Raw genomic sequence first — 26,363 nt, forward strand, 5'->3', positions numbered from 1 at the left:
ATCAACATAACACCCCACAGTGTGGTTCCCATTCCTGACTGTTTTATGTTTTATGCATGACAGATTGGGCTGTAAACTCCAGTTAGCATGGACTAATCCAAACTCCATATTTTAACAGACAAACACTTATTTTAATATGCAAACCGGGTTTTAGCATTGATTCAGGCTCTGTGATTCAGCAGTTAGCCCTAGGCTGTTTGTTTGTTTTGCCTAGTCAAGCATCCATAATGAAACATCATGGAGTTTATCATTGGCCAATCTGTACACGCTTCCCCCTTCTCCTTTACATAGAATTCAACCCCCCACTTCAAGCAGACAGGGGATTTAAAGATTGTGAGATGTGCATGAAATTCACATTTTCATGATCCATCAAACAGGAATACGCTTGATATCCTATATCTTGAATATGAGGCTTTCCATTCCCTGTGTTTTCCCTCCATGAAATAGGAGATTCTTAACCCAAATAGAGAGAGGGTGACATTGAGAGCATGTGCTGTGGGTAGACTGGGTAAAGATTACTCAGGCTTTTGACGCAGTGCCTGACTGTGCTATGTGCTCGTACTGCAAACATGCCTGCCGCCGAGAGAGACAGGGGTGGGTGTGTGTGTGTGTGTGTGTGTGTGTGTGTGTGTGTCAGTCAGTGAGGGGGAGGCAGCAGCTAGAAAAGGGGCAGGTGTTGTGTGTAGTCGAGAAAAAAGAGTGTTTGTATTTGTCACTCTGTAGGTTCCTAACTACCCAAGGCCACAGTTGCTGTCTTGGGGTCTGACTCAGCAGTCAGCACCTTAGGCCACATGGGTGTTCTGTGCTTCTCACTTTAAAATGCATTTAGGTGGGATAGCATTTAATGATGAGAAATCACATGCTATTCTACTCAATCTATTCTGTTCTGGAAGCATGGACAAATGTGAAGGTACTCCCTTCCTGTGGGGTTAGCCATATAATCCTCCTCCCACCTTTCACCAGCACAGCAGAGCTGCAGCTCGTTCACACTGACGCTCTTATCCTGACTGACACATAAAACCATGGCAACCATGGCAAATTCTCTTTGTGTAACCCCAGGAAACGAATGACCTTGAGAACATTCTGACATCCTGTCTCTGGGCTAGTGTGACAGGCATCATCCTTTTTTTGTCCACGCGTGTCTGTTCTTCCTCCTGTCATGTCATACACGTCATATGAACGTCTACGACCGTACATCTCTCTGAACAGAGACAAGCTTATTAACAGCCTGATATGACCAGTAGACATAATCATTTCCCCTCTTTTGCCTTGATACCAGTGGTAGCAATGTGTTACAAAAGCATTGTGTACCTTCTGGCAATAAAAAACCAAACTGAAAGGGTTTATTATCCTTCACCATGAGGTGTTAAATAACAATACACTTATTTTTCATTGCATCAGAGTGAATAGTACATAGGCCCCATGTAACCCTCTTTAAAATGTCTATGTGGAGTTTGCCTCGGTGAACATTAAATATTGAAGATAATAGCCCTCGTCTTTTATACTTGAAAAACGACTCTTTCAATTTGACCACAGAAGTCTCAGAAGAGGACGCAAATTAAGATTCACTAGATGTATGTTTCTAAATGTTATGACAGGTAGTTGGAGAAATATTTCAACATTGAACATATTTCGGGCGTGTTCTCTGATATAGGCCCTAGTCCAGTATCTTGGGGTTAGTTTAATCGTTAGACACAGATGCACCAACCCAAGCTCTCCGGACGTAATGTGAGCTGGACAGATGTCAGGCCACCGCCCCACATAGAATTTAATGGTTACTTTGGGTTGGAGTTCTTTGGCCCAAGGCCCAACACAGGCTTAAATTGCTATCCATACACAGTAAGCAAGGTCATTATCAAAGGCCTTAGTTCTGTTCCAAACAGCCAGTCAGTCCGGCAGTCTGTTAGAGATTAGAGACAGGCCCTAGGGCAGTGGGTCAAACCAGCACTGCCCACTAGTCTCATACCAGTCCAACAGACTTCTAAATGACTGAATCAATATTTAAAGCTGTTTAATGACAGTTCTCCCTCGTTTAGTGAGTACTTGGCTTTTGACATAATAGATGAAGACCGTGGAGAATCAATCAGTCAGCATGACTGCCTGTCTGTCAGAGTACCAGCAGCAGCATGGTGGTGTGCTGAACTAGGAGGAGCAGGGGATAAGCAGCTTTACTAGTCAGCTGATGACAAGGTTTCTGCTGATGGTGTGACGGTGTGTGCCTGGTTTCTGTATGTGCCTTCTTGTGTGTGAGCTTTAAAGTGTGCGTTTTGATGGGCATCCTGTTTTTATGATGGCCATATGAAAACCTTGTTGTTGCACATTCAACACACACACACACAGGACGGGTGATATCATCAAACGATGCTACATGAGACCCTTGCTTTGTCTATTGGTTTCACAAATTGATACTCTTTATATAACATCCCCACTGGGCATTCCTCTGTCTGTACCGTCGCTTCAGAGTAAACGGCTTCCCTGAAACTCTCTGGCTTAGCTATCGCATTGTGGAAGGAGAGGGGAAAGTATTCATGCATGGTTCTGCAGTGGTCCTTTTAAAGATGGCGTCTCCGTCTTCTTATGCAATCACTACTCATTCTGATGGTCATTGAAAACAATATGTACACTTTTTTTCAGGATATATAACATCCTGTGAACATCTGTAATAATAACTACTACTGTAATAACAAGTCACATTGCAACAACTCTTACTGTAATAACTCTTACTGTAACAACTCTTACTTTAATAACAACTCAAGCTGTAACAACTCATACTGTAGTAACTAATACTGTAATAACAACTCATACTGTACTGTAGTAACTCATACTGTAATAACAACTCATACGTTAATAACAACTCATACTGTAATAACAACTCATACTGTACTGTAGTAACGCATACTGTAATAACAACTCATACTTACTATAGTAACTCATACGGTAATAACAACTCATACTGTATTGTAGTAACTCATACTGTAATAACAACTCATAGTTACTGTAGTAACTAATACTGTAATAACAACTCATACTGTACTGTAGTAACTCATACTGTAATAACAACTCATACGTTAATAACAACTCATACTGTAATAACAACTCATACTGTACTGTAGTAACGCATACTGTAATAACAACTCATACTTACTATAGTAACTCATACGGTAATAACAACTCATACTGTATTGTAGTAACTCATACGGTAATAACAACTCATGGTAATAACAACTCATATGGTAATAACAACTCATACTGTACTGTAGTAACTCATACTGTAATAACAACTCATACTGTAATAACAACTCATAGTTACTGTAGTAACTCATACGGTAATAACAACTCATACTGTAATAACAACTCATACTGTAATAACTCATACGGTAATAACAACTCATACTGTAATAACAACTCATACTGTAGTAACTGATACTGTAATAACAACACATACTTACTGTAGTAACTCATACGCTAATAACAACTCATACTGTAATAAGGGAAAGGGGGATACCTAGTCAGTTGTACAACTGAATGTATTCAACTGAAATGTGTCTTCCGCATTTAACCCAACTCGAACTGTAATAACAACTAATACTGTAATAATAAGTATTTTTGATGTGTTCCTCCAGGAGACCCTCCAGCAGCTGGTGATGATGCCTCTCCCCAACGTGCTGGTGCTGGGCAGGAACCCTCTCAGTGGTACGTCTTCATCTGACTGACCTGCCAACAATGCACACTGTTACACTGGGAGTTCAGTGGGGAAATATTCCATCTTCTCACTGAGGATGTTAGTGTCCTGTATTAGAATACAGTGTAGACTCCTGCAGTGTAGACTCCTGCAGTGTAGACTCCTACAGTGTAGACTCCTGCAGTGTAGACTCCTGCAGTGTAGACTCCTGCAGTGTAGACTCCTGCAGTGTAGACTCCTACAGTGTAGACTCCTACAGTGTAGACCCCTACAGTGTAGACCCCTACAGTGTAGACCCCTACAGTGTAGACTCCTGCAGTGTAGACTCCTGCAGTGTAGACTCCTACAGTGTAGACTCCTACAGTGTAGACCCCTGCAGTGTAGACCCCTACAGTGTAGACTCCTACAGTGTAGACTCCTGCAGTGTAGACTCCTGCAGGGTAGACTCCTGCAGTGTAGACTCCTGCAGTGTAGACTCCTGCAGTGTAGACTCCTGCAGTGTAGACTCCTGCAGTGTAGACTCCTACAGTGTAGACTCCTACAGTGTAGACTCCTGCAGTGTAGACTCCTGCAGTGTAGACTCCTGCAGTGTAGACTCCTGCAGTGTAGACTCCTACAGTGTAGACTCCTGCAGTGTAGACTCCTGCAGTGTAGACTCCTGCAGTGTAGACTCCTGCAGTGTAGACTCCTGCAGTGTAGACTCCTACAGTGTAGACTCCTACATAATGTGAACCCTTTAGAACTTCATTATTATGCACCACACATCATGTAGGTCTGTTGCTTCATCTTGAAATCAGTTTTCCTCGTCCTTGTGGGCAGATGTCCTTTCCACCAGCTAGAATCGCTCTGTTCTCTTCATGGTAAGATATTGGGTTATTGGATAGTCATGTGAAACTAAGATAAAACCAGCCATTGATTGTGTTGTCAACATATTTGGATTTAGGAAACACATGATTTGTTTTATTTCAAATCAAATTTTATTGGTCACATATATATGGTTAGCAGATGATAATGTTCCGACAGTGCAGTAATATCTAATGTGTAATCTAACAATTCCACAACAACTACCTGATACACAAATCTAAGTAAAGGAATGGAATAAGAATATATACATAGAATTATATGGATGAGCAATGACAGAGTGGCATAGGCAAGATGCAATAGATGATATAAAATATGTTATATACATATGAGATGAGTAATGCAAGATATGTAAACATTATTAAAGTGGCATTAATAAAGTGACTAGTGTTCCATTAATTAAAGTGGCCAATGATTTCAAGTCTGTATGTAGGCAGCAGTCTCTCTGTGCTAGTGATGGCTGTTTAACAGTCTGATGGCCTTGAAATGGAAGCTGTTTTTCAGTCTCTCGGTCCCAGCTTTGATGCACCTGTACTTACCTCTCCTTATGGATGATAGCGGGGTGAACAGGCAGTGGCTCGGGTGGTTGTTGTCCTTGATGATCTTTATGGCCTTCCTGTGACATCGGGTGGTGTAGGTGTTCTGGAGGGCAGGTAGTTTGCCCCCGGTGATGCGTTGTGCAGACCGCAACACCCTCTGGAGAGCCTTGCTGTTGTGGGCAGTGCAGTTGACGTACCAGGCGGTGAGATGCTCTCAATCTGTAAAAGTTTGAGGGTTTTAGGTGACAAATAGTGGTGCAACGGAGCACACAACTCTCGGATCGGATCACGGTTTTGAGTCACGGATCGGATCATTTTTCGGATCAGCAAAAAAAAAAGGAGACGTTTAACTTTGCTTTCCATTTATTACTTAAAGAACACTTAAAGCAAGGAACTTTTCAATGTTGAAATAAAATATTCAAATAAAATATTAAATACTCAATTGTTAAATTAAAGTGCAATATGAGGCATGATACCTGCTTCCTTTGGACAATAGTGAATGAAAAAATAGCCCGTGTCCACTTCATCAGAAACAAGTAAAAAAAGAAAGAAAGGAAAAACAGACCTGATCTTATAACTTCACATTACTTTTCTAAAAGATGAGGATGTCTACATTGTCTGGGGAGAGGGGAGACCTCTTTACAGTCACTTTGTCTCCTGCCTCACTCGGAACTGAAGTGCCAGGCACAGCCAGGTAGCATCTTGCCACCATGACAATGTGAGGGTATTTACACTCATTGCTTTTCCACCATGCTAGTGGATCACCATCCACTGGAACGCTGCTTGCTGCCTTGTAGGATTCCACATCCTCTTTGATGGTGTTGGCAAACGTCTTGCCTGTGTCCTTACTCGCAAAGGTCTCCCCGAAAAGCTCCTTAATGGCTGAATTATTTTGTGGAGGAGATGCCTCTGAGTCTGCTCCTGTTGGCTCTGTGTCTTGACCCTGCAGAAAAAATTACTTGATCTATTTAACTAATTATTTATTTTCATATTTCATAGAACTATAATTGTGGCAATAATATTTAATAAAAGCCATTATTATTCCAAATAAAAAATGAATGATTCTAATAACAATAGCATAGACTAAGATTAGACTGCAGTATATTATTAAACACGTAATTCACTCTTATTATTTTCTTTACCTCTTCAGTGGCCACAATCTCAGTGGTGAGATCAATGAATGTCCTCCGGTGTAGGGCAGGTTCTAGGTGAGACAGGGACTTGAACAGATAGGGACTTGAACAGACAGGGACTTGAACGGACAGGGACTTGAACAGACAGGGACTTGAACGGACAGGGACTTGAACAGACAGGGACTTGAACGGACAGGGACTTGAACAGACAGGGACTTGAACGGACAGGGACTTGAACAGACAGGGACTTGAACGGACAGGGACTTGAACAGATAGGGACTTGAACAGACAGGGACTTGAACAGATAGGGACTTGAACAGACAGGGACTTGAACGGACAGGGACTTGAACAGACAGGGACTTGAACAGACAGAGGTCCACTCCTCTGTGGTGTAGTGAGCAGTCACAGTCACGTAGCTTTCCGTTACCCTGGAGGTCCACTCCTCTGTGGTGTAGTGAGCAGTCACAGTCACGTAGCTTTCCGTTACCCTGGAGGTCCACTCCTCTGTGGTGTAGTGAGCAGTCACAGTCACGTAGCTTTCTGTTACCCTGGAGGTCCACTCCTCTGTGGTGTAGTGAGCAGTCACAGTCACGTAGCTTTCCGTTACCCTGGAGGTCCACTCCTCTGTGGTGTAGTGAGCAGTCACAGTCACGTAGCTTTCTGTTACCCTGGAGGTCCACTCCTCTGTGGTGTAGTGAGCAGTCACAGTCACGTAGCTTTCTGTTACCCTGGAGGTCCACTCCTCTGTGGTGTAGTGAGCAGTCACAGTCACGTAGCTTTCCGTTACCCTGGAGGTCCACTCCTCTGTGGTGTAGTGAGCAGTCACAGTCACGTAGCTTTCTGTTGCCCTGGAGGTCCACTCCTCTGTGGTGTAGTGAGCAGTCACAGTCATGTAGCTTTCTGTTACCCTGGAGGTCCACTCCTCTGTGGTGTAGTGAGCAGTCACAGTCACGTAGCTTTCCGTTACCCTGGAGGTCCACTCCTTTGTGGTGTAGTGAGCAGTCACAGTCACGTAGCTTTCCGTTACCCTGGAGGTCCACTCCTCTGTGGTGTAGTGAGCAGTCACAGTCACATAGCTTTCTGTTGCCCTGGAGGTCCACTCCTCTGTGGTGTAGTGAGCAGTCACAGTCACGTAGCTTTCCGTTGCCCTGGAGGACCACCCGTCTGTGGTGAGGGCAACAGAGGGTGACTTGGATAATTAGTCGACAATTCTGATATTTTCCTGTTCATAAAGATCTGGTAAGATCTTCATACTGAGGTGGGTGCGGCAGGGGATTTCATAGCGTGACTCAAGCACTTTCACCATATGTTGAAACCCTTTGTTTTCCACTACAGCGTATGTATGGCCTCATGTCTGCAGCGATAAACATCCCAATAGATTTGGTGATGGCTTCAGCCCGGTCTGATTCTGCAGCAAAGGGCTTAAATGTCGCAGTGAGAAGTTGTTGTCTCTTGGCTGAGTTGGTTCCCGTCACTGACACACCAGGGTGACGACGCTTTAAATGTGTGGCCACGCTCCATGTATATCCATGATTATACGGCTTTGTTGTGGCACAATGCCTACACACCGTAATGGTGTTGTCCACCACCCTTCTTCCGACATCATATTTGACAGGGAAGCCTAAATGCTCCTATACATGAGACTTAATGAAGCGGGAGGCGTTTCCAGTTCTCCAGCTCCTCCCACTAGCCATGGCTGTCACCGCTATTTTTTCTTCTTTGCTTTTTGCAATGCGAGCATCCAGGTTTGATTCTTTGGGATTCAACATGCCCCGTTCACGTGAACAGAACACACAACTGCTTTAAAAAAAATATCTAATCAACCTTCAGGCTTCAGAGTGAAACACAGCATCTGTCTTGTCTTTATCTTTTCACTGCAACTCTGCATGGAGATGTAGGGAATTATGACTTTAAAAAGTAACAGCGGCAGTAAAACTGTATTTCACACTATGATGGTTAAACTTTGCAATTGATGCGCGGTCCACGTGCGTGCCGAACCGTTGCGGGGGTGATACGTACGGATCAACTATGGTCCATTACACCACTAGTGACAAGCCACATTTCTTCAGGCTCCTGAGGTTGAAGACGCACTGTTGTGCCTTCTTCACCACACTGTCTGTGTGGGTGAGGTGCATGCAAAGGAACTTCAAACTTTCCACCTTCTCCACTACTGTCCCGTCGATGTGGATAGGGGGCTGCTCCCTCTGCTGTTTCCTGAAGTCCACGATCATCTCCTTTGTTTTGTTGACATTGAGTGAGAGGCAAGTCAGTTAAGAACAAATTCTTATTTACAATGACTGCCTACCCCGGCCAAACCCTAACCTGGACAACGCTGGGCCAATTGTGTGCCGCCCTATGGGACTCCCAATCACATTATGCCTGTTTGTTGAATCTTGAATGAGCTACTGTGAAAAATAGCTAGTATCTTTCTCTAGAGTCAAGACCCAGACAACACAGCCATGTCATGTCATAATGTGATTGGGAGTGTGCAAAATATTATCAGACCAACTCAGTCCTGAACCACAACATGCAGCATTCCAGTATTTTTCCTGTGACCTTTGACCCTAGCGGTGTGCAGCGGCAATAGTAGCTGGAGCCATCTGAAAGTGATTGCCCATGTGGCTTTTATTATGAAGTTATTAAGGCTCTGTGGGGGATGGGAATCCAGAATCCACCCTGGACTATTAACCCACTCTGTTACTAAACACTACAAAACCCCACTCTCTCATCTGGTTCCCTCTCCCCTTGGGTGCCCCCTACCCCAGACTGTCTGTTGGCCACAGACACAGTCTTCCACACTGAATATCCCTTCAATTCAGTCTGATCCTGCTTCAAAAGAGAAGCACTTAGACCAGCTAGAACACAATGTGCCCCTGAAGGCTAATCTCCTGTTCAATGAAGACTACTGTAAGGCGTTGTTTGTCTTTATAGTAAACCTACTTCTCCTTTGGTTTAACAATCAAGCCTTCATTTCAGAGAAAGGGTATGAGTCTCAGTTTCCTGCCTTGTAGAAAGTAGTTTGCACGTACTTTGTATTGCTGACATTGTAACATTCTAGTGTGGTCATTTAGATGCCAGAGAAGTGTCCCTTTTCAGGAACAACAACTGTAAGGAGACAACTGCTCTCCAATGGCAGGTGGAGGCAGGCCAGACTGACGGTCACCAGCAACACTGTGTGGGGTTGTGGGAAAGTCATGAAACTTACAGTCACATTTAGAAGCCTGAAGATGGTTAGAAGACCTAGGGAGTGGTGAGAGTAGGGAAAATAGGTGAATAGGAAATCAGTTTCAGTGGTTAAAAGTGAAATTTAGCTAAAGTATTTCTTATCAGAGGAACCATGTGTAGTCCCTGACCCACAGATATACTGACCCACATTATACAGTAGATATACTGACCCACATTATACTGTAGATATACTGACCCACATTATACAGAAGATATACCGACCCACATTATACTGTAGATATACTGACCCACACTATACTGTAGATATACTGACCCACATTATACTGTAGATATACTGACCCGCACTATAGATAGACTGATCCACATTATACTGTAGATATACTGACCCACACTATACTGTAGATATACTGACCCACACTATACTGTAGATATACTGACCCACATTATACTGTAGATATACTGACCCACACTATAGATATACTGACCCACATTATACTGTAGATATACAGACCCACATTATAGATATACTGACCCACATTATACTGTAGATATACTGACCCACACTATAGATATACTGACCCACATTATACTGTAGATATACTGACCCACACTATAGATATACTGACCCACATATATATACTGACCCACATTATACTGTAGATATACTGACCCACACTATACTGTAGATATACTGACCCGCACTATAGATATACTGACCCACACTATACTGTAGATATACTGACCCACACTATAGATATACTGACCCACATTATACTGTAGATATACTGACCCACACTATAGATATACTGACCCACATATATATACTGACCCACACTATACTGTAGATATACTGACCCACACTATAGATATACTGACCCACATATATATACTGACCCACACTATACTGTAGATATACTGACCCACACTATAGATATACTGATCCACATATATATACTGACCCACATTATACTGTAGATATACTGACCCACACTATAGATATACTGACCCACATATATATACTGACCCACACTATACTGTAGATATACTGACCCACACTATACTGTAGATATACTGACCACATTATAGATAGTGAATAACAGTGATTGGGTCAATTGGCATTGACAAAATAGATATTGTCATTGTGATGAAAATGACTAATATGATGATATGAAATGACAGAGAAGCCAGGGCCACAGTAGACTTGTACTGTCGTCCACCAGAGGAAACGTGTGGTCCAGTGTCACTCAGAGGCCTTGGGTCCCTGCTCCCCGGAAGAAGCCCCATCACCAGGTTCCTGTGAACAATAGCTGGGCAGGAAGGAATGCAACTCTAAAGGGTTCGTCACTGTCCGTGCGCCCCTGTGAGTTTCCTGCCAGGAACAAGGGAGTGTAGTGATGGAGGGAAGGAGGAGGGAAGGAACCCCACTAGGCACGTAGAGCACTATGATAACAAAGCCTGGGGAGCCAACCCTCTGTCTGCTGAGCCAGGGCTGCTCAAGGGGACATCTTCTACTTTAAACCTCCTCTTCTCTTCTTGCCCCTTCTCTCCTCTTTATTTCTCTCTCATTCTCTCGCCACATCTTTCTCTTTCTTGCTCTCCCCATCTCTCTCTCTCGCGCGCTCGCTCGCTCACTCTCACTTTCTCTCGCTATCTCTTCAGACATGCTTGGTTCAGTCAGCCTCTTTAAATTATTCATCCAGTGCCTGCCTGCTCCTTATCTTTAGCGCTCAAGAAGATTTGCCTTTCCAAATCACTATACAGGCTTTCAGTTAGAGGAAACAGCATTTAGAAGGCATTTGTTACTGCTGGCATTCTATACTCCGACTAGAAATCTAGAACGGCTACTCTCTATTTCCCTTATAGATATTGATTAGCTTTGATAATGTATTGTGAGCATGGGCCTTAAAACCATCTAATCGTCGTCTGTTCCACCCTTATCCTGGCTATCAGAATATTATTTGAGTTCCTCACTGCGACCTTAACACTTAAAATGGAAGTTCACACGTTTACACGTCAACTTTTCCCTCTTACTGTGATTGTAGTTGCACTGCTCTCATAACAGACCTACTTCTCTCAATTGATATTCTGAGGCAGTTCCTGTTCTGGACCGAGGAGGTTGCAAATATAGGCCAGTTACAGTTATTTTTATTACTAATGGTACTTCAGTCTGGGCCAAAAACATCCTGTTAGTTTAGCTGAGATTTATGTGTGATCCTCTAGATGTCCTGTGTGTACATCTGTAAGAAATCCACATGGAATGAGATAAATCTTGTCTTCAAAGAGGATGCCATTAGGATTGGTGAAACTGTTCTGTCACGATCAGTTGTTGATTCGTTACAGATATATAATAATAATAATAATAATAATATATTATTATATAAGATATAGCTCAGCTGAAGTGTTGCTAGTGATTAATGTTTATCATGGTTTTTATCATTAGTGGACTTGGCACTATAAGCAGTACATTTATCACCGCCTCTTGGAAGCGTATATTCTATTGTATAGACTACACCAATAACCTTCTAAACTCACTACCTCTGCTGTCACTAGACACCCAACATCTGCACCCACATGGAGAAGACGGATGCACCATAGCATACACTTACAACAGGATCTTGCCATTGATATTATGGCTGTCCGTAAAGATGTTTTATCTACTGGTGGGGATTTACAGTAGTTATAATTGCTGTGTGGCCCTTTTTCTGAATAAACATGCCTGGTTGTCTAAGCCTGTTGTTAGTAATCTGTGTTTATGGCCCAGCTCCGCTCTCTACCCCTGGGGCTGATGAGCTTAACACACACAAACGCACAGAGAGAAAAACAAACCACCTGGCTCATTATTTTACAGTATAATCCTACAGATTATTACCTCAGCCTTGGTGAGCTTCCTAACAGCTGTTTTCTCATTTCATCTATGTGTGGCTTGGCATCATATGATACCTAGCGGATTGGATGGCTGAAAAATACAGTACAGTCTTTTTGGTTGGGGACAGCAAGCATTACCGGGTTTACAATAGGGTTACCTGAATGGCTCATCTCGTGGCTGTAGTACGCATCCAATCTGTGAGACCGCAGGGGCAGTTATCTTTTTAGCCTTTTGCGAAAGTTCATGGGATTTGGTTATGAAATGGATTTGAAACTAGGGGCAAATCCCTGGGAAGTTTAACAGCTACAGTCGAATATAAAATGTGTAAAAAGTGTAATCAAATCGATGCTAGTATATTGGTTATCAATGGTAGTAAAACGCTAATTGACGACCTCTTTGTGTCTGCAGAGCAAGGACTGGAGGAGATGAGGAAGCTTTTGTTGCTGTTGCTTGGCTGTGCCGTCCAGGTAAGTCTTAGACTCGTCACCACCTTAATCATCTGTCAGCAGTCTACCATTACCTACCTCCTGTAGGATGAACCATCTATCTACTACTGTTATAAGTAGCTCTTACTCACTAGTTCCTGAACATCTATAACCCTCGGCATTATTGTTCAGACAAGTGTTAACACAGCTACAGTTTATATGAGTAATGTGAGCCAAATTTGTCATTCTCTCTCAGACTAGCTTTAGTTCCCCGTTTCCTCTTCCTCGGCAGTTGGCACTGCGACAGGTGGTCTGTCCTGGCTGTCCTGGTAGCAGGTCAGAGAGGGGTCAGAGGGGCTGCTCCCTGGGAGGCCCTGTCTGCCCTGAGCCTGGCTGGAGTAACGATGACGATGCATCATACATAACCAGCGCCCTAGCAAGAGAGATGCTAACCTCACACTGTCGTTCTCGTTCACACTTAGCTCACTGTTCAGGGGCTCTGAACAGGCTACTTCTCAAAGACTCCTTAAGGGAAATATGTATCCGTGAAGTCAATGTTTTTTTTCCCATCATGATTTGATTACAGGTTAAAGGCATATAAAATAATAGTTATTGCAAAATGTCTGCATTTTTGAAGCAGACAGTCCTATCTCCCTTACTCTCATCAACAAGAAAGAACAAAGTAGCTGCTCACAACGCATGGTTACCAAATAATATAATAAGAGAATACCTACACATTCCTTCAGACATCGCTTTCCTTAAAGCCAACCAATCACAACTCAGGCCATTCTCCTGTGTTTCGGAAGCTGACCTCAGGAAGACCTCTACAATGTTCCACTCAGTCTCCAGACTGTCATCCTAACCCCAAACTGCCTCTTTTTGTTTGCAGTGTGAGAAGAAAGAGGAGTACATCGAGAGGATCCAGACCTTAGACTTTGACACAAAAGCTGCCATAGCATCTCACATCCAAGAGGTATGAGAAAAAAACACATTTTTGTGAGGGCATCTAGTTAAAACATAAACCCTGAGACCTCTTGTGTTTGTTTTGGGCCAGTTTGTTATGTAACAGCTCAGACACACTAGTAGGATAGTCAAACATTTGCCTGCAGAGAGCACTTAGCATCTCTGAACAGAGTATCGGCAGTCAATCGCTTGTTTATTCACACAGCAAAGACCTTGGAAGTCGTCAGACATTCAGCCTTAAAATACTCCTAACCAGAAGGTGACGCTAGCGTTGTTTGGCAATGCATGTCTGTGTGTGTTGCTTATGGTCTAGATTCCAAGCTAGCTGCGCTAATGTTGCAATTTTGTAGAAAGCTCTTGTTGATACTAGCCAGATGGCCACAGCTAGATAACTAACTAGCAAGATGACGAAGAAACATTTTCAAATCACTCTCCGTAATCCAACACTGCCAGTGCCAGTGCAGCACAACATAACTAGCTAGCTAAGGACACTGCACTAACTTGGCAGCTAACACAGGCAGCTGTTTCATGGAAACTAGCTAATCCATTGTGATTTTAATTATAATGTCAACTCTAGCTACGGTGGTTAGCTAGCTTGGAGGAAGTATTTAGTGTTGTGTGCATTGCATCTGTGCACTTAGCTAGCTACCATCCCATAGCCTACATTGCATATTGAGTGTGACTGGCTCATCCGTGGATGTACAGAAAATGCCCTCTTTCCTTTTTTAAATGTATTGGCTACTCCACGTACGGGTTCATGCGCTCTGATTGGCCCAAAGTCAAGTTGTTGGTCACTGATGAGCGTTTGCGATTCTACAAGTAGAAACGGTAGGGTCGTTGCTACCAGGTCAGCACGTAGCAGATACCGCTTTTGTTCTAGCAAGAGAAGGAACGTCCTCCCACTGTGATAAGTACCCTTCAGCATTCTTTCAGCATCCTGTGTGTTTCATGCTTAAAGACACTTGAGTTATTGTAGGACAGATCTGTGAGTTTATCAGCCAAATTTACATTACTGCCCTTCACAGCTGTTTGAGTTAAAGTAGTTGGCTCTCTATTGCTGTCAACACACCTGGGTCTCTGTGTATTGGCTGGCAGAGTGAGATGACTCTATGCTGTTGTTTTGAAGGTGACCCACAACCAGGAGAATGTTGTGGACCTGCAGTGGCTGGATGGGGGCGAGCTGCCCCCAGAGGACCTGGACTCCTTCTCCAGGAACATGGCCTTTCATCTCAAACGCATAGTGGACGAGAGAGACGACCAGCTGGAGGTACATGTCTGAAACATTGGTGCCTTTTTAACTCACCCCACAAGAGAGTACATAAAAGGTTGTCTTAATGAAGAAGGGTGGAAAATTGTTAACAATCTATATAGAGTCTGGATGGTGTCTGTCTGTGCATTTATATGGCATGTGTGTGAGTTGAACCTAGAGCAGTCTGATTAAGCATGGCCCACCCATACAACTGCCATGGCCTGGTAGAGCAGCAGTCCCAGCATTCTATTGGCCAGGGGGGCGGACAGGGGAGGGGGGTGGGGTGATAATGATCTCCAGATCTCCTCTGGAAACCAGACGCTCTTCATTAAAAGCCCATTTCCTTGCATGGCCACTGGGTTATAAACGGAGGAGGGTAGTGGGGTGAACTAAAATGACGATGATGGGAAGATATTGTTTGATTTCCTCTCTTTTTCACAGACCATTTACCCAATGTTTTTTCCCACTCTTATCTTCAAACCCAGCCCAATTCACCTTTAAACCGTAACAGCATTAGGCCAATTAGTACTTGGCTTTTCATTATGTTTGGGGTTTCCATTTAAGTAACTGGTCCCGGTGTCTAGGGACTGCTGCTTCTTCCCTCAGAGGCCCGTCCTAATCGGAGTCATTTCCCTAAGCTCACACCTCCCAGACTGAGCAGACAGAAAAGCAGGGCAGCCTGACGCAACATATGTAGTGCAAACCACACCCTCGGTATACTCAATCTTCAATACCCTGCCTGACAACTACTTTGACCATCAGCAATTTGTTAGATGACTTGGGCCGATCATTTCAAGTAAGGAAGGCGTGACACATGTCTCAGGTATACACTTTGTGTATAAACATGTATATTGAGATGCACCCCTTTTGCCCTCAGAACAGCCTCATTTTGCTGGGGCATGGACTCTACAAGTTGTCAAAAATGTTTCACATGTTGACTCCAATGCTTCCCAAAGTTGTGTCAAGTTGGCTGGATGTCCTTTGGGTGGTGGACCATTCTTGATACACACGGGATCTGTTGAGCGTGAAAAACCCAGTAGCGTTGCAGTTCTTAACACACTGGCTCCTACTACCATACCCCGTTCAAAGGCACTTAAATATTTTGTCTTGCCCTCTGAATGGCACACATCCATGTTTCAATTGTCTTAAGAATCCTTCTTTAACCTGTCTCCTCCCCTTCATCTACACTGATTTGAAGTGGATTTAACAAGTGACATCAATAAGGGATCATAGCTTTCACCTTTATTCACCTGGTCAGTCTATGTCATGGACAGAGCAGGTGTTCCTAATGTGTTGTACACTCGGTGTATATGATGTGTGTAGGATACATGATCATAGCCAAGGTCTGTGAGTTGTGTTGTGTCCTTCCAGACCATCGTGGAGCTGACCCAGGAGAGGGACTGTGGACTGTACTCTCCCCAGCCGTTCTGTGCCCAGTCGCCCAACGACTCGCCCAGCATGCGCCGCACAGAGAGCCGGCAGCACCTGTCTGTGGAGCTGGCCGACGCCAAGGCCAAGATCAGACGTCTGCGCCAGGAGCTGTAAGTTCCCCCGTTGGCCTTTCACCAGCTCTGTACGCACCCCATTGGCCCTTCTGAGTAAGTCTGTAGTGGTAGACTGCAAAATGTCTGTTGGATCTCTAAACACACCATTGGTTCTCACAAGTTGTGTAAGCTTCCTACAGGTATCCTATAAGTACTGTGGGTGTCCCATGTACTGTCTAGCAGAGTGTCTAAATTTGACACTGCATTCAGGCAGTTAACCCACTGTTCCTAGGCTGTCATTGTAAATAAGAATTTGTTCTTAACTGACTTGCCTAGTTAAATAAAGGTCAAATAAAATAAAAAATTCACCTGCTGCTTTCCCAGAACTGTGTGCCATTGGAGCTGGGAGCCGTGACTCAGCTCTCTCTCTGTCTTTTGAGGAGTATCTTGTTCTCTGTTTTCCAGTTCATATAGCACTCTAACGCTGACCGGAGAGAACAGCAAAAGCAGGACACTAATTGCGGAGCTAAAAATCATTACATGTCAGGGGTATTGTTCGAGGAGAAAACATTTCCTGCAGCCTCTCAATAAGACACAAGTGGTTCTATGCTACTGTTTTGGTGTGATAGTGCTCAACCTTTTTGCAGTGTCATAATCAACTTCCTCTTCAGAGTCCATTAGCCTTGGCAGAGACGAAGGCCAGTGGTCAGTTTATGAAAGGGAGGGGTTGTTACGATAAGCTTTCTTTGTTTCAGGGGGAAGTGTTTAAGAATGCACAAACTAAGCTGCTGACTCTGTGGATTCTCTTCATCAAGTCCATCAAAAGATTGAAATGGTTTGTCCAGTAATGCTGTTGGCATTCGAACCAGTTCTGAGGTATCGGGCATTTTACGATGATCATACCTCCAGAAGATATCAGTGAAGCTGCTAGTGTTGTACCCGACTAAAAAATGCACTGAGCTTGTCTGATGCTTTAAGCACACTGAAATAATTAGGACAAATGACTCAAGAGGGAGCCAGACCTCAAGATAACCAGAAGAAAAAACTGTTAGCTCCTTCTGGTGCTGCTGACCTTTGCAGATTCTGAAGCAGCTGGTAATAGGCTACACCAGGGGTCGGAAACCTTTTTCATGTAGAAAATTTACAATTTATCTTACAATTTCTTTCGATCTGCATGCCAGTTATGATTTTCATATGCACAATTCCGTGCATAACGTCTTCTTATCTCCAAATCATTGTTGTGTGGTTAATCTATCTAAATTATTCAAATCTAAAGGTTACTTCTATTGGCATATAGGTAAAAATAATACCCTACAAAGCCAACAAATCAAAACATTGCATGTATAAAATATCCGGATAAAATGAATATCATATGAATCACATTTGCGACCTATGACCTGAAACATTGTATCAACTATCACCTGTGTCCGGCCTGAAGCCTGCACTAGCAAACTTGCAACATTATATAAATTATTTTGGGTCCTCGTTTCCCGTGACACATATGTTTCCACCAAATCAGAGACATTTCAGGGGTTATTGAAAGGGAGGAACTATTGTCATTCTCATAACAGACTTTTGAGGTGAAGAAAATAAATACTTTGAGAAGCTCCACAGCACATTAGCCAAGTGGTGGTGAATTAAGACAATCAAAAATACTATCAGACACATTGGCAGTTATACATTTGGCCTACTTCTATGCGTAGTTAAGACCGCATCCTTACTCAACATAGACAGGAGAGCTCCAAACAAAAGACAAAACTCGCAAATGGAATGAAATAAACCAAAACTTGTTTCTCACAAGTGTAGCATAGGTTGTAAGCCTTGCAAACAACGTGTCCACTCCGACAATGAAAACAGTAAACGACTGTAATATTTACATATTGAATGCATTAACAGAAATTACTGTAACCAAACAAACATTGTAGATTAGAAATGATGGGGATTAACCGTAAATGTAATACTGATGTTTGTAATGGGGAATTGATAGGCACTAACAAAGGACAGACAATTCACACAATGAACGTGCACAAATTGGCATTCTGGAGAGCGATGCACCTCGTGCATCTTAACCACACTCCCCTTCTTCTTGGACTGTGCCATCCCTGCGACCTCCATAATGGATTAGTCCACTGAGACAGGAGCCAAACAGACATAAAACATGTTTTAGATTTGCGACCGCTCCGATAGATCTCGGTCGACCAACAGCCTATCGACCGAACAATGGACCAGTTGACTAAATGGTGTCAGCCATAGAAGCTGCAGACTGCTTCTCTGCAGGAGTACATATAGTTTAGTCTCCTGTGGAGATGATACATAATCACATACTGCTCCTGTCACCCAGGCCAGTTCTGATGCTGTCTCCGACTGATACCGACTCAGATGTCTGGGGATTTGGCCCAGATCAGATGATTCCATGACAGGGCATTATAGTTCTTCTTTATGTGTATTTGACCTACAGAGCACAAAATCTATTGAATTCCACTTCTTTTTCTCCGATTTCTGGTCATTGTACACTGTGAAGCACCAACACTCGAGGGAAAGGGATCATTCTCTGTTAAACCCAATACATAGAGATCCACTGTGTTCTACTGTCTACTGATTGCCAGGGAAGGTCCTCCTGAGGGCACAGTAAAATGACCATGTGACCATAGCTCCGGCAGAATATATTTAGAAAATATGCTTAATTTTCATGTTTTTTAACTTCAGTACAAAACCTGGTGTTAAGAGGAATGCAGGAATAGATTGTGTAGATATAGATGACGATATGATCCCTAAAGACCCAGTCGCAATCTCAATCCTGTCAGGTTCTGTAGAATGATAGTATGGCGCATTGTCTAATGTGAATGGTAGACTGTAAAATGTGAGTAGACCATGGTACCACTGTTGTTAGTGACTCAGAGCTGCTGCAGGCTCAGTGCTGTCACCCACACAGGTTCACAGTGGATGAGCAGCTTTGTGTTGAGCCTAGTCTGTCGTCTACTCTCTTTATTAGGGCCTAAATGAAACTGGGGGAAACACTGAAAGGTGTTGAAAAGTTGTTTTACTGCTGTGGCGAGACTGAATGTCTGATGACATGATCTATTGTGGGATGAGATTAAAGGGCTCCAGACACACAAGGTACACACTGGAAATGTGTGTGTGCGCCCGCGTGCGTGAACCCTGTGCTCACCAAAAGCAGCTGTAGCAACAGCAGCAGAACGTGAGTTTTATTCCACTCTCAAAGCTAGCTGCTCAAGCCTCTGATTTCAACATGCACATCACAGGAAGTGTGGAACAGAACAGTGATAATAATTCCTCCAGCCAATAGCAGACCCAGTAGAGATCACTAATCTGGACCAGGGAGACTGGAAAGCATCTCAGCTCATTTGAGGAATGCACAGTCCTCTTCAAGGCTCTGTGTGGCTTATTCTTCATTCCTCACCGACCGGCAGCCAGCAGGACTGGCCTCCCTCAGCCTCAGCAAGCCCCAACCTGCTCCCAAGCCGAGTCGCTGTCGCATCTAAATAAACAGCAGGAGGCCATACAAATTGCATTTAGGTTGCATTGCCTGTCTATTACGGCGTCACAATAGAGCAAATCCATTAACAGAAGAACCTGATGTTGTGATTTGGGCTCTATTTGCTGCTCATGCTGGGTTGAGGGGGTCTGAAGTCAGTCTAGTCAGAGACATGGGGAAGAAAGGAATATATTGGCATGTTACACAATTAACCAGATGTTATCTGGATTTGCTGGATTATAAAGAGCTGGTGGAACCAAAGCAAGGCAGCTCTACAGTTAGAGATTTGCATGTCATGGAAAGTTGGTTGTGAGGCCATTTGTAGGTTGTTTTTGTGGTCCTACTTTGTATATTTCAGTTGAAATATGTTTGTATCATTTGGTAAATAACCCTATCCCCGGCCCCCGACCCACACACACCCACAAGCAAACCAGCTGACCTGGCCCAGTAAGGAAAGAGGTCCATGGATTCCTTTCTGCTGGGTAAACATCTAAGTAAAAATTCCAGTGTCTCAAGGCAACTTGAGTGGGACAGTTATTTTGTGAGGAATGGTGTTTTTCAAATGCGTACATATGTGAATGTGTTTTACAATGTCTCTCTTTTTTTCTCTTGCACCCCCCTTCTCTCTTACTCGCTCTCTCTCTTCTCCCACCCTTCTCTCTTCTCTCTCTTACTCGCTCTCTCTCTTCTCCCACCCTTCTCTCTTCTCTCTCTTACTCGCTCTCTCTCTTCTTCCACCCTTCTCTCTTCTCTCTCTTACTCGCTCTCTCTCTTCTCCCACCCTTCTCTCTTCTCTCTTACTCGCTCTCTCTCTTCTCCCACCCTTCTCTCTTCTCTCTCTTCTTCTCTTTCTCTCTTCTCTTCCTTCTCTTTCTCTCTTCTCTCTCCTTCTCTCTCTGTCTTCTCCCTCCTCCTCTCTCTGTCTTATCCCACCCTTCTCTCTTCTCCTCCTCTTTCCCTCTTCTCCTCCTTCTCTTTCTCTCTTCTCCCTCCTTCTCTCTCTGTCTTCTCCCCCCTTCTCTCTCTGTCTTCTCCCCCCTTCTCTCTCTGTCTTCTCCCCCCTTCTCTCTCTTCTCCCCCTTCTCTGTCTTCTCCCCCTTCTCTGTCTTCTCCCTCCTTCTGTCTTCTCCCTCCTTCTCTCTCTGTCTTCTCCCCCCTTCTCTCTCTTCTCCCTCCTCTCTCTCTCGTTCTCTCTCTCTTCTCCCCCTTCTCTCTCTCTCTTCTCCCTCTCTTCTCTTCTTCTCTCCTCTCTCTCCAACCCCCCCTCTCTCTCTCTCTCTCTCTCTCTCTCTCTCTCTCTCTCTCTCTCTCTCTCTCTCTCTCTCTCTCTCTCTCTCTCTCTCTCTCTCTCTCTCTTTCTTTCTTTCTTTCTTTCTTTCTTTCTTTCTTTCTTTCTTTCTCTCTCTCCTCCCCCTTCTCTCTCACCATATTTTCTCTCTCTCTCTTCTCCCCCCTTTCGCTCTCTCTCGGTTTCTCACGTTTGTCTCTCGATCTCTCTCTTCTCCCCCCCTCGCTTGCTTTCCCTCTCCCCCTGTCTTTCCCCATCTCTCTCTCTCTCTCTCTCTCTCCCCTGTCTCTCTCTCTCTCCCCTGTCTCTCTCTCTCTCTCAGGGAGGAGAAGAGTGAGCAGCTGCTGGACTGCAGACAGGAACTGGACAACATGGAGACTGAAAATAAGAGGGTTCAGCAAGAGGTGCAGGACAAATCTACCTACTACAGAGCCATACAAAACAACTCAATACAGCACAGAGCCATACAAAACAACTCAGTACAGCACAGGGCCATACATAACAACTCAGTACAGCACAGAGCTATACAGAACAACTCAGTACAGCACAGAGCCATACAGAACGACTCAGTACAGCACAGAACTGTATTAAATGGTTACCCAGACTATTTGCATTGCCCCCCCTTTTCTACACTGCTGCTACTCTCTGTTATTATCAATGCATAGTCACTCTAATAATTTTACCTACATGTACATATTACTTCAATTACCTCAACTTACCATTGACTCTGTACCGGTACCTGCTGTATATAGCCTCCACATTGACTGTGTACCGGTACCTGCTGTCTCTCTAAACTCCCTAGAAAGGCCAAAACCTAGGAAGAAACCTAGAGAGGAACTAGGCTATGTGGGGTGGCCAGTCCTCTTCTGGCTGTGCCGGGTGGAGATTATAACAGAACATGGCCAAGATGTTCAAATGTTCATAAATGACCAGCATGGTCGAATAATAATAAGGCAGAACAGTTGAAACTGGAGCAGCAGCACGGCCAGGTGGACTGGGGACAGCAAGGAGTCATCATGTCAGGTAGTCCTGGGGTATGGTCCTAGGGCTCAGGTCCTCCGAGAGAGAGAAAGAAAGAGCGAAAGAGAGAATTAGAGAACGCACACTTAAATTCACACAGGACACCGAATAGGACAGGAGAAGTACTCCAGATATAACAAACTGACCGTAGCCCCCGACACATAAACTACTGCAGCATAAATACTGGAGGCTGAGACAGGAGGGGTCAGGAGACACTGTGGCCCCATCCGAGGACACCCCCGGACAGGGCCAAACAGGAAGGATATAACCCCACCCACTTGTGTGGGTGCCACAGAATGTCAACACTGCTGAGTAAACAGAAGGAGTCAATTACAGCTGATGTCAGACAGAGCTCCCAAACCACATCACATGACTTAGCACTAGCATTACGCCACTTAATACATCAATACACATGATCTGTCTGCCATGAACCAACCTGTCTCTCCTGAACTCCAGCTACACACTACAATATCTGTCTGCCATGAACCAACGTGTCTCTCCTGAACTCCAGCTACACACTACAGTATCTGTCTGCCATGAACCAACGTGTCTCTCCTGAACTCCAGCTACACACTTTCGCACATAAGCGATACACTAACCGTGCTGCTGAGCTATGCCAGGTGTGTCACACAAAGCTGGCCCAGACCACTAGACCAAAGGTCCACCCATGAGACCTCATGTCACCTCTAGTGTCCTGACTGCCCTCAGAGTTATACAACACATCAAACCATTGCCACCACCTTCTGTTTTACTTTCTTAATCATTAGGTTAATGCCCTTAACCAATTAGCGGCTGAGCTATTTATAGCTTGGCTAACCCCTTAGATGTTGTCTTTGTTGTAAACATAATTTGCAGCGTTAGGGAGTAGGGCCCACCACAACAACATGGCAGAGCTGCTTATTATTGTGTGTGTGTGTGTGTGGTCATTTCAAATCCCTCTTCCAGAGAAGATGACTGACTCATTACACTATTGACTAAGAGGAGCTTCAGCCTGCCTCTGTGTATGACTGCCATGTGTGTTTACCTATATGGTGTCCACCTATACAGTCCATGGCGTGTTTGTTTACCAATATGAATTATGCCTGGCGCAATGCATGTATATAGTGGGAGTCCGTGTGAAACAAATATCTTGTATGAGTGTGACACTGACATGTAGTGTTTTGTTTGTCCCCTCCAGAGCCTGCAGTTGTTGTCGGACGCCCGTTCTGCCAGAGCATATCGTGACGAGCTGGACGCTCTGAGGGAGAAGGCCGTCAGAGTGGACAAGCTGGAGAGTGAAGTGGGACGCTACAAGGAGAGGCTCTACGACATTGAGTTCTACAAAGCCAGAGTAGAGGTACGCCAAACAAAGAAATAGCACCCAACAAGCTTGACGTGTCAATGAAGCATTCATTGGGTGTAACATAAATGTATTGACCTGTTGTCTCAATGTTGGTTGAATGCGTGGCAGTGGGGATGGTAGTAGTGATATGGCTGTGGTTGACGTATGTGTGAAATCTGCTGGGTCCTACAGGAGCTGAAGGAGGACAACCAGGTGTTGCTTGAGACCAAGGCCATGCTAGAGGACCAGCTGGAAGGAACCAGGGCTCGCTCTGACAAACTCCACGAGCTGGAGAAAGAGAGCCTGCAGCTCAAATCCAAGATCCACGACATGGAAATGGTAAAGGACAGAGGGAAACTGAGTGTGTTTTGTGTGTGGGATCAGAGGAATCAAACAGACATAGTGATATGACTCATTTTACAAGCTCATTTTTTGGAGCCATCTTGTAGGTCATCTCTGATGAATGCCCATACTATACTGTAAGGCTTAGCTTTTGGGGAGCCGTCTGACAGTGTGTCGTGTGTATGTTGTCTGTCTGTGTGTTTGTTAGGACCGGGACATGGACAGGAAGCGTATTGAGGAGCTGCTAGAGGAGAACCTGGTCCTGGAGATGGCCCAGAAACAGAGCATGGATGAGTCTCTCCACCTGGGGTGGGAACTACAGCAGCTCTCCATGACCCCTGACCTGACAGAGGGTGAGCAGCCTGGAGCAGCAGCCCTCAGCACTGGGGCTCTGGCTCCAACCCTGGCCCTGGCTTTGGTCCTTCATACACACACAACAGATTGGATAGGGTTTATCTACACATGACTAACTCCTGTAATTAATATTCAATGACTCCAAGACCCAGATTAGCACTGGGTGTGGATTTGGAACGATGTTAATGGGGTTAACTGGTCTTGGATCAGGATAAACCCTGTCAGTAACTACAGTTAGGGATATTCCATACTTCCTCTTCCCTTGGGGGACCTCTTACCACTATAACAGAACCTGTAGCATTTGCATACAGTATGTTGTTGTGTGCCTAACCATAGATGGTTTCATTGTGCAGTGCCTCAGAAGTCCCTGGGCCACGAGGTGAATGAGCTGACATCCAGCCGGCTGCTGAAGCTGGAGAAGGAGAACCAGACCCTGCTGAAAACTGTGGAGGAGCTGAGAGGTTCTGCCAGCAAACACGTCCCCGCACGTCTCCTCAAGGCCGACAAGGAGAACCAGAGGCTCACCCAGAGGGTCAGAGCAGCTTCTATACTTGTATAGATTATATACTGAATTCCACTCACTTGCTTCCTGAACATTTCCCCTTCTCTAGCCCACCCAACATGGGCTCCACACTTGTTCCTTGCATCAACAACATAACAATGGCTGTTTGCTCTATACCCCTACAGTAGCATCTTGTTCCAGCCCCCTAGTTTTCATCCCAGGACTTGGCTTTCAGGCCCCTTAGCTCCATGACACCAGAGGGAATTGAAAGAACAGAGTAATTCTTGAAGACCGTTTCCTATTCTCTCTCAGACTTGACACTTGAAGGACACTCCATAAGCTAACTCTCGGTTATTTTCAGACACTTAAGCCTTCTCTGTGCTCTCCGCATAGAATGCATGAAATGTGCCTTTCTCACACAAAGACGAGGTAAGACTGAGTTAGGCAGCACCACCGGATCGGTCTTTATGAGAGCCCATTTTAAAGTGAATCCAAGCAGGAGCTCTTGTACAATAACAGTTTAACTGGCTGTTTGACTGGCTGCCCGTAGATGAGCAATACGTAGGCAGTTTTGAGTTAAGCTGCTTTGACAGAATTAGGTGCTTGTGGGATCTCTATGATATGATTAGTAATAATCAGTCTGCCTTGTGAAGAGTTCACCCTGTAGACCAGCATCCTGTCCGGGGGGTGTACTTGTACATCAAGCTGCCTCACGCTACAGAAACAGGAGATCGGCTCCTATGAGCCGTTCCAGCTTGCACAAACCAAGGCTTGTGCAAGATTCATCAGAAGGGCTTTATATGGACCTGCCTACGAGTCCCTTTAATAAAGGGCATGTATCACAACACTGCCACTGTGACTAGAGAAATATAAATAGCATAATCAGCGTCAATTCAGTTTTATTTTTGCAAAATACATTTTCTTCAATTTAACAGTGACCGAATCCCAATAGAATGGTGCCCAACTGTGATGGGTAATGGTATGGTAGACAAGCACCTGCCTGTACTGCACACTCTCATTGTGTCTGTGATCTAAGTGACTGGGTGTCATGGTAACAGTGTGTGTCCTGTGTGTGCCTGCAGCTGGTGCAGCTGGAGAGTGAGCTGAACACAGAAAGGGAGAGTCTGCACAGTGCAGAGCATCTTGGCACCGACCTGATGAAGGAGAAGGCTCTGCTGGAGAAAACCCTGGAGACGCTGAGGGAGAATTCTGAGAGACAGGTACACACACACACACACACACATGGTGGGTCGAGGGACTGAATTTGTTTTGATCTGGTCTGGTTTCAAGAGTCTCCAAATGACATTACTACCTATGTATCCAGATCAAGTTTTCTTAGGAGATAGCAGTCTTGGTGGTTGCATTCTCCCAACTAGTTGGAGACCTCTGTGTGGCTTGGGGGATAAAGCAGGCAGAGTTTAATGAGGTCACAGGGTGTTTAGATTGATGATGTTTACAGTGAGAAGACATGGATACAAGCCAGATCTCTGGTGAACCTACACTACAGTGTTAAATAGGAAGAAATCAGGACCCTAGGTATAGTCTTCTCAGTTCCCATATTCAGGAAAGACTCAGGGTTCTCTTCATATTAACACCATACTGAAACATGACTTGAGTTGACCTACCATACTGCCACTCTGACGTCCTCTATG

General features: G+C 44.5%; 1 protein-coding gene across 18 annotated transcripts in view; it reads left to right on the top strand.

The window, feature by feature from the left end:
* Positions 1–26,363, top strand: part of LOC110530085 (girdin) — an 80,448-nt gene that overhangs the window by 32,397 nt on the left and 21,688 nt on the right. For all 18 annotated transcript variants that reach the window (XM_036986194.2, XM_036986199.2, XM_036986209.2 and 15 more), the window contains exons 4-14: positions 3,624–3,693; positions 12,676–12,734; positions 13,582–13,665; positions 14,782–14,922; positions 16,276–16,445; positions 21,495–21,576; positions 23,370–23,528; positions 23,706–23,852; positions 24,064–24,208; positions 24,563–24,741; positions 25,794–25,931. In XM_036986194.2, the coding sequence (XP_036842089.1) occupies positions 3,624–3,693; positions 12,676–12,734; positions 13,582–13,665; positions 14,782–14,922; positions 16,276–16,445; positions 21,495–21,576; positions 23,370–23,528; positions 23,706–23,852; positions 24,064–24,208; positions 24,563–24,741; positions 25,794–25,931 (1,374 nt within the window). The remainder of the gene's footprint in view (positions 1–3,623; positions 3,694–12,675; positions 12,735–13,581; positions 13,666–14,781; positions 14,923–16,275; positions 16,446–21,494; positions 21,577–23,369; positions 23,529–23,705; positions 23,853–24,063; positions 24,209–24,562; positions 24,742–25,793; positions 25,932–26,363) is intronic.

The sequence above is a fragment of the Oncorhynchus mykiss genome, chromosome 1 (genome assembly GCF_057628025.1).
Source record: "Oncorhynchus mykiss isolate SJ-2025 chromosome 1, ASM5762802v1, whole genome shotgun sequence".
In the NCBI taxonomy this organism is placed as follows: domain Eukaryota; kingdom Metazoa; phylum Chordata; class Actinopteri; order Salmoniformes; family Salmonidae; genus Oncorhynchus; species Oncorhynchus mykiss.